This window comes from Amphiura filiformis, chromosome 15, assembly GCF_039555335.1.
Source record: "Amphiura filiformis chromosome 15, Afil_fr2py, whole genome shotgun sequence".
Classification (NCBI taxonomy): domain Eukaryota; kingdom Metazoa; phylum Echinodermata; class Ophiuroidea; order Amphilepidida; family Amphiuridae; genus Amphiura; species Amphiura filiformis.
The window spans coordinates 10,616,890-10,634,473 of NC_092642.1; the positions used below are offsets into that span (position 1 = coordinate 10,616,890).

The following is a 17,584-nucleotide window of genomic DNA, read 5'->3' on the forward strand; positions in this document are numbered from 1 at the left end:
GTACTACATCCCTGCCCAATTTTGTTCCTATTTTTGCATTTTTCTCAAAAATTATAGAGCATTGGTGACAAGTAAGATATGTATATTATAGGGGCAAGGACTACAACTACTGCACTGGACATTTTATTTCAGCACAGACAACAGTTGTGGAGTTACAGTCAAAAATGAGGGAAAACCAATATTTGATCAATAAATCAGTAACTACCTGCCTTGAGTTGCTGAATTTTCAGTGCATTAGATGTAGTCCTTGCCCTATAATATACATATCTTACTTGTCACCAACGCGCTATAATTTTTGAGAAAAATGCAAAAATAGGCACAAAATTGGCCAGGGGTGTAGTACCCCCTTAATAGTGATGGAGAGTTTTATAAAACTGAAGCTTAAAACATTGCAAGATATAAATCATGACAACTACATTTATACCTACTGGAAACACAGTGGAAATAGGCATAATTTATCATGACTTCCACCGCAGTTTCCTCGGTTCTGGAACCAATCCAAGGTCATCAGATATGAAGGAAAATTCTACGTACTCGGAAGTACTCAAAAGTAGTTTTACTATATTTTCTTGTAGTGGTCATTTGCAAGAATCTGTGGATGAGGAGTGCACCCTGGGGAATGCAGCTTGGTTGGCATATGCATATCAGTGTAATGTAAATTGAGTAGTCTTTGGATCTACAGGTTTTAGGACACAATTGTGCATGGGCTGAGTATCTCTGATGACAACTAGGCTTTGTACATCCCTGAAGTCTGCACTGAACTCCTCATGTACCTCTTTAGTCTTATCCTAGCTCTTGATCACAGCCTTTGCAGTTTATACTAACAGTCCCACAGAAAATTCAAGTTAACCAGCCCTATAATAAAACATTCCACATCATTTATAGTAATAACTTATATTTTTGTACAGGTAATATACCTTTCCAATAGAGGGGCTTATTAAATCCACATTGATCAGTTGTAAACAGTACCGGTACACACTTAAAACTACGGGGTCAAAAAATGACCCAAACGGGGTCATTTTTGACCCCAGCATAGTTATCAACTAAACACCATACCACTAACGGGGTCATTTTGACCCCATTGGTCGGGTCATTGCAATGACTACGTATTTGGGTCAAATAGTAACCCCATTGGGGTCAAAATATTACCACATTTCGGGGTCAAATGAAATGACCCCTTCAAAAGGGTTGCCTTATTGGGTTACTTAATGACCTCATTTCGGGGTCAAATGAAATGACCCATTTGAAAGGGTTGTTTTATAGGGTTACTCAATAACCACATTTAGGGGTTGTTTGGATTTTTTTAGTAGGCCTATGGTCATGCTGGTCCCACCAGGACATAAGTGTGTTTCTGCACAGAGAAAGCATTACATAAACAGCAAACTGCAAAATACATCTGTGTATCACACTCACACACAGTCAGTCATCGCCTATGACAGTACACCTAATATAAGCTTACATGATATAAGCTTATAACAACTGCAGCCAAGACACCAGCCACGACAGCATGAAATTGGAATGAATTTGCGTGCATAGACAAGGGTCTATATGCATCCTTGCAGTCTCACTTTTCAACTAACTTTTCATATTCCATCATGCAGACAAGCACACACGACAATCCGCTGAGCTGCACAATCAGAACAAATATGGCGCTGATGTGACCACGTGAGCCGATGCACACCGTGTGTGCAAATAGTTCGAAATGCAAGTCATTATAAAGTTGACAAATTGGGTAACTTCGGTCAAAAAAATTAGTTTTATTTATTAATCAACAAACATTAATTGCAGCTCATGTTTAAACTCATTTATGAATTGAGATTTTCAAAGCGGAAGATTGAAACTGATATCAATGCGCGACGGTATCGGCAAAATGACCACTAAGTTTTTGACCACGTTCGTCATGGCTAAAATGACCTCGTGAAAGTGGTCAAATTAAAACAGTACAACCCCCTTGAAGGGTCAAAACAACCCCAAACGTGGTCAATTCAAAATGACCACGGAAAATATAACCCCGTAGTTTTTAGTGTGTAACACAGCACAAGAAATAAGTCCCCCTCTCAACATGTCGTCATAACAGTGTAAGGTTTCGTTTTGTACCAATAAAACTAACTTTGAAATAATTATATGACTGTTTACTAGGTGTTGCGTGAAAATGGAAGATGTCCATGACTTCATGGCGGAATGAGCCCAAATTGAAGAGAAAAACTGCCCTTTTCAAAAGTCACAAAGTAGGCCTACGCTTGTCACAACAGTTGATTCATGGCTTGTTACTAATGGAAAACCCATGTGGTTGAGTGCAAGTTAGTTTTATTGGTTCCAAGTTTTATTTTACGATGTTATGACGTAATTTTGAGAGGGGGACTTATTTCTTGTGATGTGTTTATATTGGGGCAATGGTTGAGGTCCAATGCCCTTTAACCATTTCCCAACACTCCAATGTAATATGGAATGTATTAACGTCTCAGCGACTAGAAAGTCTCTCAGTCATGCTAGTATTATGGCTTGTCGAAGCCGAAGTCAAGTTCTAGCCCCATTTACCATGAAAGTCCCAGATATCTAGAAACCCCACATCACTACCTTCCAAGGCTCTTCAGACTAATGTAACAGGTGTGTGCTACCAATACCATTAACAAATAATATCATCCCCGACCGCCAAGTTAGGGTTAGGGTTGGGACTTTTTTTTTATTTGTTTGGGTTTTGACAACCCTGAATAACCCAAGAAAACCTCTATTGAAGCTTATTTCCATTAGGGTCCATTGGAACACCGGGACAGGTTAGGAACAGTTAACACGCTACTCTTTTCGAAACTGGCTGCGAAATATATGTACAGGTATGCCTCTCTGCACACGGGACCGACGGCTTAACGTCCCCTCCGAAGGACGGAGTACTTTCATGATTCATTCACCCAATTCTAAATGAACCATGGGGAGAGCAGACGTCTGAATTTAATCTACAGAAGTTGCCAATTACTTTCAGACTGGTTTTTTTTTCCAAGTCAATATCCCAGCAAATCGCCACCGCCAGGAATTGAACTTGGGACCTCATGCACTGAAGGCAGGTATACCATTGCGCCACGCTCTCCCACAAAACTAGATGTGCATCTGCAAATTACGCCCTATTCGAAATATCTCAGTAAAATACACCATTTTGGAATCACAATGAGCAAACTACTTGGTCTATTTATATCCTCTCATCACTTTTACTAATTCAAAGTACACATCTGACTCACAATCCTCAATCAACTCCTGCCACTGATTTCTTCTGTCATTTCTTAACCCTTAAGCATGACATGCACTTGTGGCATGTTCTAAATTGTCACCAAATTGAACTTTTTTGTCAGCATTTTTTTTAATTTTATGATCATATGAATTCACATGAAAAGTACATTGAATGAGTACAAATTGGCCTATACTAGTGCAATGGATTTTGACCTACACCCATAGATAAAAAGAAAGAAAAGTATATCAATCAAATTTGCAAAATTAATGATGGTTAATCATGCCCAAAGAATTGCCCATGACAAAATTGTTACACTCACTTTATGTTCATCAATGTGCATTTTTCAATACCCGACTGTGCAAATCAAGTGTACATGTGAAGGCACACAATATTGTGCCTTATACAGAACGATCAGCCCTCTTAAATATGCAAGAATATAATAGCTCCATAAAAGCCAGAAGGATGATGCATATTGTTGTTCGTCCACTTCTAAATCATATGAGTATAATATAACACTGTCCGAGACATCTTTAGAATGTTTTTTAACATATTGCTGCTATGTCTTGATCACATGTAAAATATCAATCCACTCACCATGAATCCTACCATGATGATGCATCCCTTAGCAACAAGAAATTAATGACTCATCAAAAACATCCTCCTCAATCCGATATAGGAAAGCTTAAACTAGCTGCCATGACAGAAACTCAAAAGTCACACATTAATAATTCCCAATCACTTTGCTGGTTCTAACTGCAGCTTCATCATTGCTTGTTAACATCCGCCTCAAACTTGGTTTTGTTTCTCATATCTATATCTTGCCACAAGTTTAGATAAGGGGAGTGAGAGTAGACTTCCCTGTTTTGTTTATCTTCTCTGGTTACACACATATCCCCACGCCAGAGTTCAGTCATTTACATAGATTCGTATTATAACCTTTCACAATGCGTATCCAATGATAGTCACATTTTTGATACATGTCTGTATAATTCAATGAACTGTGTATTTGTGGTAATGACCATGCAGAGAAGGCATCTTACACTGCCCACAATGCATTTCTCTCCTGTAGGCTAATTGACTTCCTATTCAGTGCAACATAGCACAGGGTATATTCACCATAGATGTAACAGGATTAACTACCATAGCAACAGGTTAAAACAATTTTTGAATATATCACACTGCACTAGTAGTACGTTCATGTGGTACTTCTGCATTGAACCATATCATGCTGATCACTTACACCTGTAAGATTAGTATCTTTGAAAAGAGTGGTATTGTATTTAATCTATGATTGCCTGCATACACAGGTGATGAGTGCAACCTGCTTGTAGTGCTGGGCGATATATTCAAAAATGTTTTAACCTATTGCTACGGCATGTTACATCATCACTTCTATAGTGAAAAGTGACAAAAATACCTCAAATAACAGAGCTCATCCAGATCTTGCAACTGAGGTTTTTCTTGTCACTATCGACCCATGTTGCACTGAATAGCAAATCAGTACAGGGAAGAAATGCATTGTGGGAAATGTCAAATATCTCCTCTGATGACCACAGATCCTGCAAATTTCTTTCCAGGATCTGTGTATTGACTAAGCAGAAATTATACTAAATACTTTGATAACACTACTGCTGAATAAAGGTTTAAATTTCTTAAATATTATTGGGAAATACCACAGTTTCAAGAGAATTGACATTGCTAATTGTTAAGCATCGAATACTGGCTACCATCAATATACATTGTTTGTTGCACAAAGTAGTTCAGGTACTTTAAACATAGTAAATCCATTATGGCATTAAGCTTTGCAGGTAGACCAGAGATGTCATCATTTGCCATCACGCAGATGTGCGCATCGTTTAGTGAACATCGTTACTGCATTATATTTGGAAGCTGTGAAGTGCAAATTAAGAATGTTCACATCAACGTGATGACATCAGAGGCCTACCTGCAAAAGCTTACAGGGTTTATCAAAAGGTGAATTCACTGTTCAAAACTAACATTTTGTTCTACCTGTGTAATTCACCGGGAAGTGGGATAAAGCATGATGCAATTGAAAGCTAGCATCATCAAAATCACTGAATTACAGCTGAAAGGCAAGAGACAGCAATTATAAAAGCCAGAAATAAAGATACTAGTTTGCGTCTGACGATTCTATCAATCAAACTCCCACAGCCTGTAATTGGTTTGTAACACCTAATAGGGAGGTAATGATTCAGCTGGTGCAACAATCAGGGGAAAGGAATCGCAGAAAATGGTGGACAAAGTCGGTACTTAAACTTGGCATTGTTAACATGGTGCCTTCAGGAAATAAAGTTTCCTATCTCAGAGGCGGTTTGTATGTTTGAAGGTGCAAAACTTACCATAAGGCACACTGTTTTAAACTGAGACGAATATACCTCTGCAAGGTTTATTAATGTTCCAAAAAACAAGAGTCTGCCATTGTAAACTGTAACGAACAGACAGTATCAATCCTACAGTTTGTCCACTCTGAATTACATAGTGACAACAGTGCGTAGTGCTGCGTATCTGCTGCATGTATGCGTGCCTTCAAAGTCGGCACAATGTGTGCGTCCGCGTCTGTACTTTGTACTTCAGAGTAAACTGACTGTAGTATGGCTGATGAAATATTACAATGTCTATAATCATGCTCAACAAAGTTCACAAATAAAGTGCAATTCCTAAAAAAGAAGATAATTAAAACCATAGATTTTAAAACCCACAACGTATCAAGCAAAAACTCAAACTAAAATGACCTTGAACTGTCCTACAATCTGATCTGCTTTTAAAGAAAACAGTCATTTTAAATCTTTCACCCACATAGTTATACTTGGAAGAAAACTATTTCAACAAGTAGAAATCCCCTGACTTCCTTACATACACACATCATGAAATGACAGACATCACTACAACTGTATGAAGCATACATTTCTGCAGCAAACGTGAGCTATATAGTTAATTTGCACTTTCCCCTTTTCCATGATTACGATTGGTTTTGGTTTCTTTCAACATGGTGATTATAATTTATGGTATATCATGTTTTGTAGTTTGTTTGTCTTTTCAAAAATTTTCTGAAATTAAATAATTTTTTGATAACAGTTTTTCCATTTATTTACCCACCCATGCATATTTATTTCAACACTACAGTCTGTCTTATCTCAAGATGAGAGTAACACCATGTTGGACTTTTCAGTGGCAGGTTCAAATTGCCAGTGCTAACCTAATCCTGTGTAGAAGAACGATAGGCCTATGTCCCTACACTGGAGATGCAACAGACTGTAAAATCCAAAATGGAGTTACTCTCAACTTGAGACAAAACAGCACTACATTTGGAATGGATACAGTGATGAATTAACTCCACGGGCACAGTGTAAGCCTCTAAGAACTGTTTTGATTGGTTACAAGGAGGGCTATATCATGTATTGAGCCAATCAGAGATATAGTAAGAATAGTCAGTGGGGCTGAAGGGAATCAAACTTAAAATTGTCGATAAAGCTCTATTTCGATTGGTTACCCAAATAATTACATCATTTAATCAACCAATCAGGGGCTCTGTAAATAAAATGTTTGGTGATTGGGTTATTGGATTATATTGCAAGGTACAGAAGCAGAAGAGATCTGACAAAAAGCCTTGTACAAGTCAACTACCACCAGCATTACCTTAATTTCAAAGTTTACTTTGCATTGTGACTTGAGAACTGTTTAATACAATAAGACTATATTTCCTGTTTCATTACAAAAAGTAGGTTAGGTATTATTATGATTATTAATTATAATCATTTCATTATTATCTTTACTACCTATTACTTTTCTTGCTGTCGATGTCATCCTATTATAAGTTAGGGCTACTAAGAATACATAACTGCGTTATTTGCGGTGCAAATAGCGTATTTTGGCTCCAAATGCATTTTTTTACATTTGGGATCAAATCTAAAAAAAAAAATAATAAATACAAATTTTGTATTGTTTTTTCATGGATTGGGGAGTTCCTTGACCAAGAACCAAGTGCTGCAATCATTTTTGGTTGATTTTTAAAAAATGTAAAGAAATTACAATTTTGTATCCAAAAGGGGGGATATATGTAACTTCACTTCAGAATATATTAAAGATTATAAGAATATGAAGTGAACACAATTAAGTTACAAAGTTTTTGTGTTTTTGGCAGAAATCACATATGTTTTTTTGGAAAATCAAGATGCATATCTTGGCCTCCAAAATTGCATATATTCTTAGCAGGCCTTTTAATTATACAGGTATTTTTGAAGAAAAGAAAATCTAACCAAATGCATAAATTATGCAAATCAGGAAATTAATTAGCATATTTTGCACTGAGAATCTACTCAGGCTGAGAACCTCTGGCCTTTCTCTCTCCTACCAAGACTTGATGTGAACCAAAGTATAGCTTTAATTAGACCATGATATGAAAATACACAAATGCAGTGAATAATCTCAAAGATAAAAAGAACCAGTGACAAATATGACAACATCAAGACAAAATTCTGTGTAGAAAGATAAACGTGACTTAAAATTATGATGTAATTCCTGATGCCAACCCGTATGGACTAGTCATAATATTTACATTTTCTAAGACCTTGAACATGAACCTATTTCAGCAATGACCTTTTCTCAATAATCCTTTTTGCCCTTTTTTGTCCTTTTCCAAAGAAGAGTAACACAATATAGACCACAGATTGAAGGTTTAAAGGATACAGACAAAATGATTTACTCTTAATCATTTGTATTTCTGGCAAATATCTTTCACAAATTAAAAAAAAATCATGACTTGTTTGTTTGTTTGTTTATTTCTTCTTTATACTGGGTCCATATTCAGGGGAAAATTTAAGTATTCCCCTGAAAATTTAAGTATTCCCCTGTTCTTCCATATAGCCTACTCAATGCATACCGTAAACGTTCCCCTAATGGCGCTATGGGCTCCCTTGACATAACTGGAATTATAGACACAAACTAAAAGTGCCCTCTAATAAAAATCCCACCAGCAAATATGGGCACATACCCTTAATTCTTGTTGGGATATTTAGAGGAGGAAGCTCTCTATTTGTACATGAAATTGACCCCAAGGCAAAGGAGCTCAGGTACGCCATTAGGCGAACATTTACGGTATATACACTCAATACATATATGCAGGCATATACACTCAGTGGCTAATGGAGATAAGTCTTTCTGCCACTGAGTCATATAATAATATGGTTTCCTTAGAAATAACACATTCTACGGTCTTTAAGTACAATGTTCTTTAAAAAAAATTGTCAAGGTGGTCCCACTTCCACTATACTTGGAAATCTAGCTATATCCATCCTATTAGAGAGAAGTACATGGTCAGGACAGATGCAGTTCCTAAATCATGTATTTATAGCCAAAGTGAGGTTCGACTTCAAAAATCAAGGTGACCATTATGACCGCAAGGATGGTTTTTCTTAATTGAGTTATCAGTTAAGGGGTGGGGTATGAATGTTTGGACAGTATTTATTGTGGGACATTAGAGCACATCAGACATATCGAATTGCATTCAGAATACAAAGAATGTCCTTCTGATATCAACTAATTTTGATTTCGAGGACTGTTATATATGTGAACTAGATGGACCGCGGTTCTCGGATGTCGCGGTTTTCGACGCACAGCGTCGACCGTGATGCCTCCACCAAAGGGAGCGATGTGGCACTCAAAAGTTGATACAAAGCAGTTTTTATCAATTTGACCTCAGATGATCTCTGGGTGACCCCGGATGACCCCAAAATGACCTTCCAAAAATTTGGCTCTAAATGTTGACTGTACCCACCAAGTTTCATGCCCATATGACAGTTTTTACTACTTTGACCTCAGATGACCCCTGGGTGACCCTGGATGACCTCAAAATGACCTTCAAAAATTTTGCTCTAAATGTTGACTGTACCCACCAGTTTCATGCCCATACCACAGTTTTTACTAATTTGACCTCAGATGACCCCTGGGGTGACCTCAGGTAACCTTGACCCACTAACCAATACAAACTTGTTCTGCCTGGGGTCAAGATGCACCCACCCACCAAGTTTGAGGAACGTGCGACCCCTAGTCTCTGAGAAAAGAGGTAAATAAGGAAAATGGGCCCCTGACCTCAAATGACCTTTAACCTCAGTATATGACCTTGAACCTCACCCAAAAAAAAGTAGCGAGAGTTTCTGACCATGACCCACCTATCCTGAAAATCTGAAGCACGGAAGGACGGAAGCACGGAAGCACCGACATTGCAAAAAACAGTATGCCTCGCGGTGGAGGCATAAAAATATCAAATTTTAATAATTTGTCATAAAATTTGTATTATATCGTGAATTTCAAAAATGTAAATTATTTGATATCAGAAAGACATTCTTCGTATTCACAATGTGATATGATCCCTTAAGCAAATATTGCAAAATAACGAAGTTATGAAACTAAAACAGATGGAAGCTACATATTCAAAAGTTGCACTACTATTTGTTTGCGAGGGGATTTGCCATTTGGTCTAATATCCATTCCGTCTACATCCATTTCATCTAAACCCATTAGGTCTATATCCACTACGTCCAATAATCATTTGATCCTTTAACCATTTGGTCCAATAACCATTTGGTCCAATAACCATTTGGTCCGATAACCATTTGGTCCGATAACCATTTAGTCTAATAACCAATAAGTCTAAAACCATTTAGTCTAGCAACCATTTAGTTTAATACCTATTTGGTCTATAACCAACAGGTCTAATTGCCATTTGGTCTACACACCATTTAGTCTTACAAGCATTTAGTTTATTAATAAATAGACGAAATGGTATTAGACTGGTTATTAGACCATACGAGTATTAGACCAAATGATTATTAAAGAAATATTAGACTAAATGGTTATAGTAGACATACCGTTTATTAGACAAAACAATATTAGACTAAATGGACATTAGACTATATGATTAGACTTATAGACTAAATGGCAATTAGCCGTTCTGGTTATAGACCAAGTGAATATAGACTAACGGGAATTAGACGAAATGGTCTAGACCAAATGGCAATAGACCGTTTGTGCTCATGACAATATTCATTATTCAATGTGTTCAATCATGGTGAGTGCCGTGGACAATGAAGAATGAAGCTTGTTACGGTAAACGTTGACCACATTGACATCCTAACTGACTTTTTCCCTTATGGTTAAAGTACACCTTATTGGAAATTCGCTGTCGAAATGACATAGATTGGTCATAGATTAAATACAATACCGCTCTTTTCAAAGATACTTTTCAAAGATGCGAGTAATCAGAATGATATGGTTCAATGTATAGGTATCGCATGAACATTGTAGTGCAGGGCGATATAGTCAAAAAATTGTATTCATCTATTGCTATGGTAGTTAATCCGATTATTACGTCACTTCGACAACGAATAGTACTTGTGAAATTATCCGAGAATGGAAACCAGAATACTGTATTCAATCTAATAAGCACCCCCCCCCTAATAAGCACCCTTCCCCTAATAAGCAACCCTCCCCTAATAAGCAACCCCTACAAAAATGTTCAATCAACAACTGTCCAAGAGCCCCCTTTTGGATGTACCTGATGAACAAATTAAATTGGTCAAATATCTGAAAAAATTGTGACTGATTTTAACTTTGTATATTGTTTTAAATAGCTGCTCACCAAAATGATCGACTTAAGCACCATGGGTACCAAAAAAAAATTCAATCATATTTGAAGCTTTTGCTTGTTACCACTAACAGAAAAAACTAAGGTCTGGACTATCATTGTTCTAGGCTATAGTATCAAAGCATATTTTATTCAAAATGTTGGTGGACTCCTAAATTACATTGTGGATGTCTAAAAATTACATATGCCTAATATTGAACCATATTTTCCATTCTATACTATGATCAGCGCTTAATAGGCGGGAATTATACAGTTTTTGTTACTGTGCGGGTCAATAAAGTTCAAACTTTCACATGTGTAAATTCATAAAAGCATGCGTCATTCACACAGCTGGGCGCAGCACCTACGCGCGTAGGTGCTGTGCTCAGCTGTGTGTACGCCATTCTATATCAATCCACAATGTTATGAGTCCCGTCTATTACAAGCTGATCAGAGTATAGAGTCGCATCAGCAAGTACACATTTGTCCATCATCAATCCCCCTACAGGTTCACTAGATTTACTTTTACAGCCTTTTGTAGTTATATTAGGAATGACCCCTTCCTGTCATTAAGGTGGAAAATACTAAAGAAGGTCGTCCGCAAAGTACTATTATCATTACACACTTGTGCTTCAGTATAACTCAACAGCATGGTGGGGAACAGGGGCTGTTAAAGCTCTTATTTTCAAAAACAATTTAACAACATTTTGGACAGGTTGTTTCAAGGTACACATTAATACAAGGTTTGCTAAACTTTTTCACTGTGACCCAAATTGCATAAGAACATTTTGGTGCAACCCACAGCAAAATACAAATGCTGTTAATTTCCTAAACTTATCAGCAGCAAATTTCAATAAGGTGCTTATGGAATTACTTTAGGGCATTTTCCAGGTTGTCACAAACATTGAACCCTATTGTAAACCAATATTTTAGGTGAAAGTAAGTTTAATTTTGCTAAATGGCATTTCCATTTCTGTGTTTTCTATTTTCTACTCCAATTAAATGATTTTTTTCTTGTTTTCCATCAATATGAAGAATTGCCACTTAAGTTCAATGTAACCTTGGTGATGTTTGTGACATCCTTTTTGAGGTTAAAAGGATATCATTTTTCTATTTAGCAAACCGCCCTTATTGCTTTACCAAAGTTCTGGCAAAGTGCCCTATAAAATCTATTGTAGCTGTTATACACTAGTCTAATAAGCACTAAACAGGTGTTTGGCTATGGGGCCCGCAATTGTCTTTCTCTGCTATTAATCAAATTATGCAGGAGAAAAACGATTTACGTATACAACATGAATTCTATGGTGTGTAAAGGTGGTCCCTATAACAATGCTGATCAACTTCCACAATCAAGTCAATCCATTGTATTCTTGTGCTAAAGTTGATACATGGAAATGAAGTCAAAATTATGCAAATAAGTGCATTAATATTCATAAATATGCAAATAATAACCACCACTATACAGCACCAGAGGTCATCATACTCTATAACCATACTTAGTCTGACTTTCATTTAGATTTGGTCATTTATAGGCATGTTAATGATGTTTTTGCTTCCGGATGGTCGGACAGACAGAAAGACGGGCCACCAATTCCCACGGGCACCAACAAGGGCACCAACAATCCATCTATGCCAAAATATTAGCCCCATACAACAACATTCATGGGGGGAACAAATATTATTTTTAAAATAATAATAATTAATGAGTTTGTGTGAGTAAATTTCTTGTTACTTTGTACTCTGAAATGGATTGCTGAGAAAATATCCTGATTTCAAAGCTGCAATTGGAAAGATTTATCATCATCCTCATCATCATCCTTAAATAATCATCATCATCATCCTTCAGCTGGGTAGCAGGTGACTACAATACTTCTCCAATCACATCAATCTTCTGCTAGAGTGTCTTCATCATACCCTAGCACACATTGAATATAGGTTACACGAATGCCTCAAATAAGCCATAATAATAATTTAGCAGTCAAGATAGCTCAATCGTTAAGGTGTTCAACTATGGTGCGAGAGGTTGCGGGTTCAAACCCTGGCGGTGCCTAGTATGCTCTTGTGGAAAATTGAGTTAGCTTGAAATTCCCCTGGACAAGGAACTTACTGCTAATTGTCTTATTGTAACAGAGCTGATCCTGTGTCTTATTGTAACAGAGCTGATCCTGGTTGCAATGGTTATTTGTGGAATGTCTAGGGTATGCGCTCTTGAAGCAGCAAAGTCCCTGATTTGTTGTTAAATGGTTTACGGAATAATGTGGGGCTGTAGGTTTGTTTTTTATCACTAGTTGGTTTCACATTCAACTGGAGATCTGATTTCAATCTCACCTCTAAATTCCAGTAATTTTCCTGATTGTGTTCTCCTATTACTAAGTTTTGCTGAATTTGCTATGTAACTTGTATTCACCCTCTCTAGAATCTTGGTGTGCCAAGTGAATTTTTTTTGTTTTTATTCGAAAATGGCATGATTTTGGCAAAAATATACATATGTCCATATGTGCCAAAATTAAGTGAATACTATTTCAACAACTCTTCCTATACCTTTGTACAGGAGCCAACCGTTGTTAATCTGTGATGAATCCACAGTCCAGTAGCGTATACGCGAACGCAAGGTTACGCGTACTCGTTACGCATGAACGCGTAAAATTCGTCATGTCTGGAACGTATGCGTAAACATGAACTCTCTTATGTTGGCGGTAGCAGCTAAATATTACCGCTTTATTCTTTAGTTTTATTGCCGATATCAACAGAGAAATACCGCAATCTTCTTGTAAGGTTGAGTGGCAATGACAAATGGACATTCAATGAAATAATCATGTGAATTAGACATCTTTAGCTTGTTTCGTTGTTGAAAGGGATATTCAATCATGTTTCGCCGTTGTTCATCACCGATTAACAACTCGCGTCCGGCTCGTCTGCGTGGTTTACTTCACTCGGACTTCACGCGAAGTAAACCAATCAGACGACGCAGACGCATCGTTGTTAATCGGTGATGAACAACTGTGAAACATGATTGAATCCCTAAATACATGCCTACTCTACTTTCCATCAAACTTCATTCATAAAATATCATCATATCTAACATAAATCAAATGTGCTTTACCGGAAATATTTCTCTGACTTTTTAGTTCTACAAGCTTATTATGATCTATTTCATGCTGATGTGCCTTGGTTTTGGTTCAAAATCCCTATAATTGATGATATCCCATATTTATGAAGTCATCATGTTTGAGATAAAAGTACATTGGGCTAAACCTGTTCTTCAAAGATAATGTGTGCATTTGACAAAACTTTTGTTTTACAAATTTTTCAACAACAAATAAGTACTTTCGAAATTTATGAAATGCATAAAAAGGTGTACAGATATGCCGAATATTGGTCAGTGAGTCCAAGATATACTTTATTGAGGAGGAGGAGGAGGAAGAGGAGGAGGGACATGAAATATTATTTTCACAGACAGGTCTGGCGACGAAAGCCAATCAGCATACAATCTATTAACACATTCAAAGTTGGACATTGGCATGGTAACAAGAAACAATCACAATTGATGTAAAGTGTGAAGTACTGGGATCATTTCATTCTATTTATTCCTTTTGGCACTTGAAACTAGAGCATGTTTCATCAGATACCACTACTGGAAAGTACATCTGGCCCCTGTCATATAGGACTGTGATATACTACACTGCTGTCATTATGTACAGAGCATTTGCAAAATCAGCTTGATGGACAGGACTTCTTATATAAAAAAAAAAAAAAAAAGCGCAGTGATTTATAGTGCGCTACGCACAGGCACAACGCCTAGACGTTGCTCCACAAGCCTCAGCACACTTTACAGGTTTTCGCTGACCACTACGGCCCCACATCATTCCACAAACCATTAAACAACAAATCAGGGACTTTGCTGCTTCAAGAGCGCACACCCTAGACATTCCACAAATATCCATCGCAACCAGGATCAGCTCCCCGAGTTTCGTACGGGTTACAACGAGACAAATTAGCAGTGAGTTCCTTGTCCAGGGGAATTTCAAGTTAACTCAATTTATAACATCCACATATGCTAGAGGAAGCAATTTTGAACATAAACTATATACGTTAACTGTCCAGGAGCCATCCGGAGATCCATCCAGGGTCTTAGTTATGATTTGACAATTTAAAGTGCCTGTATTTTCACCAAAACTGCCAGTCCAAAAGTTGACCATGAAAACATAAACCAGACTTCTGCAGCTTCTGAAGGTTCAGTTAGTTCAAATAGCTATTGCAATAGCCTTGATTTATTATAAGTATGGTCTTGTTTTGAGTTCACAGAACTTATTCAAGCATTGTTATTAGAATTAAGATTTGCCTGTCCCAGGAGCAAACTGCCCATCCAAAATGATAGGTGGACAAGTAGCAAGCTAACATCCTAGATCCAAGTGTACTAATGCTGATGAAATCTTTACAGCCCGGCCTACTTGATTGCAAAGTTATGAGCTTGTCTATTGCCTGCTAGTGTTGTCTTATACTATTTCAGTTTCACTCCTATTTTTTGCCTATATCTGAATTTCACAATTGGCTTTGATGGACCAGATCATGTGACATTATGGAAATGGAATCAACCTTGGGAACAAAACAGTTGAAAGGCATTCCATGCATGTACCTCGGTTGATTTCATTAATTAAGTACAAAGAAATTTTGTTGTAGCATTGGGCTATTCCAGTTAAAATCCATATACCCCCTATGGAAGACATGATCTTAATCTTCCACACAGAGAGTGTGAATTCAAATGGGGTATGTGACTTCATTTGAAATCTACACTCTCTGTGTGAGAGATTTAAGATCATATCTTCCATAGGAGGTGTATAGATTTCAATTGGAATAGTCATTCGAAGGCCAGTGATGATTCAGTTTTATGTCAATACCCATCAGGTCAACAAAATACACATGTAGTGGTCAAGCATTCCCACTGGCCGGAATCTTCATCATATCGTCCAGATTTACCATCAACTGGAAAGTACCCCAAGGCTCAATAATTTATGGTAGCAAACTAATATAGCACCACTTTGAAATGTGTGGTGCAGACAGCATTGGGCTATTTCGATTGAAATCGATACACCCTTAATATGGAAGACATGACCAAAATCTCTTACACAGGGATGTAGATTTCAAATGATGTCACTCATTCAGGCCATTTGAAATTTACACTTCCTGCATCGAAGACTAAGGTAATGTCTTCCATAAGGGCTGTGTGGATTTTAATTAGAATAACCCATTTTTAAATATGCTTAACTTAGGGTGAACAACCTATGTGAAAATTCACAAGGCCACTGTTTGGCAATGTTTTCTTGATAGTAACAACTATATCAATTATATAACGGTTATAACTTACTGTCTAGCCAATTGGAATACAGGCACTGTATATCATGTTCTGCACGTCATGCACTGTATGCCATGCACTGCATGTCGTACCGCCTACTGCTGGATAAGGGGCCATGTGATAAGTGACAATAAAAACCAATGATATAAAAACACAAAATCAATACTTCAGCCTTCTTAAGGAAAAATGCAGAGATCGCATTCCTGTGTGGATGTCGCTCTCCTATGGAGTTAGCCAGTATCTGTCATGTCCTTTATTTGTGGAGACATACACTGCATTCTTACGTGGGAGAGAAGTCTTGTAAATTGCTTTTCAAGTTGAAATCCATACACCCCTTTAATATGGAAGGCATGATCTTAATCTCCCACACAAGGAGTGTGAATTTCAAATGGAGTCACCCATTCAGGTAACCCCATGCAAAATTTACCCTCCCTGTGTAGAAGATTAAGGTCATGTCTTCCATAGGGGATGTATTTCAACTGGAATAGCCCAATTAGTTACCTGTGAATCTGAATGGGTATCTCCATTTGAAATTCACACTCCCTGTGTGGAAGATTGCAATCACACCTTCCATAGGGGGGTGTATGGATTTCAACTGGAATAGCCCAATTAGTTACATGTAAATCTGAATGGGTACCTCCATTTGAAATTCACACTCCCTGTGTGGAAGATTAAGATCACACCTTCCATAGGGGGTGTATGGATTTCAACTGGATAACCTAGTTATTTACCTGCGAATCTGAGGTGGAATCCCAGCTATCCCAGTCATCTGAGCCTGAATCTCGATCTGATCCAGTACTGCCAAAATCAGAATCTTCCGATTTGGTAGAGCCGCCAATTCTTTTTATAGTACTTTTAGGTACCTCCAGCATCTGTATTCCCGGTGCAATACCAGAGTCCCCACTCCTGTCCGCCGATGTCTGACTTGTTTTCTTTTTCCGATGAAAACTTTTTTATCAGGGTGCAGGGGTTGGCTGACTGCATATGGGGTAGGGTCATCTTTTGATGTAAGTCTGTCCTATTTTTGTTCCCTCTGCTATGTTTCTTCTTGGGTTTCTCTGCAAATGCAGGTGGGAAACTATTATTCAGATTACAATCAGAAACCGGTGTCGGAGTTGCACCGAAAAACTTCTTCAAGTCTCTACGAGTTGGTTGTGTGTACACCTCATCATATATATGAAGAGGATTGTTCTCGTCTTCATGAGACTGTAATGTTGCAATATGAGATTCTCCATTTTGATTGTCTCTCAACGATTTGTTGGCTAAATTAGGAGTAGAATTATGCACAGTCGTAGGAGCAGAATTATGCAGAGTCGAAGGGGCAGAATTATGCAGAATCTGCGTTGGTGGTTGTAATGTTTTAGCAGGA

At 37.6% G+C, this 17,584-nt stretch overlaps 1 protein-coding gene across 7 annotated transcripts in view; it reads right to left on the reverse strand.

Moving 5' to 3' along the window:
• The window catches only part of LOC140171240 (FYVE, RhoGEF and PH domain-containing protein 4-like), a 75,384-nt gene extending 58,155 nt beyond the window's left edge, over window positions 1–17,229 (reverse strand). For all 7 annotated transcript variants that reach the window (XM_072194463.1, XM_072194466.1, XM_072194465.1 and 4 more), the window contains exon 1: window positions 16,947–17,229. In XM_072194463.1, coding sequence (XP_072050564.1) covers window positions 16,947–17,087 — 141 coding nt within the window. In that variant the 5' untranslated portion in view covers window positions 17,088–17,229. The remainder of the gene's footprint in view (window positions 1–16,946) is intronic.
• Between the last annotated feature and the right edge of the window lie 355 nt (window positions 17,230–17,584).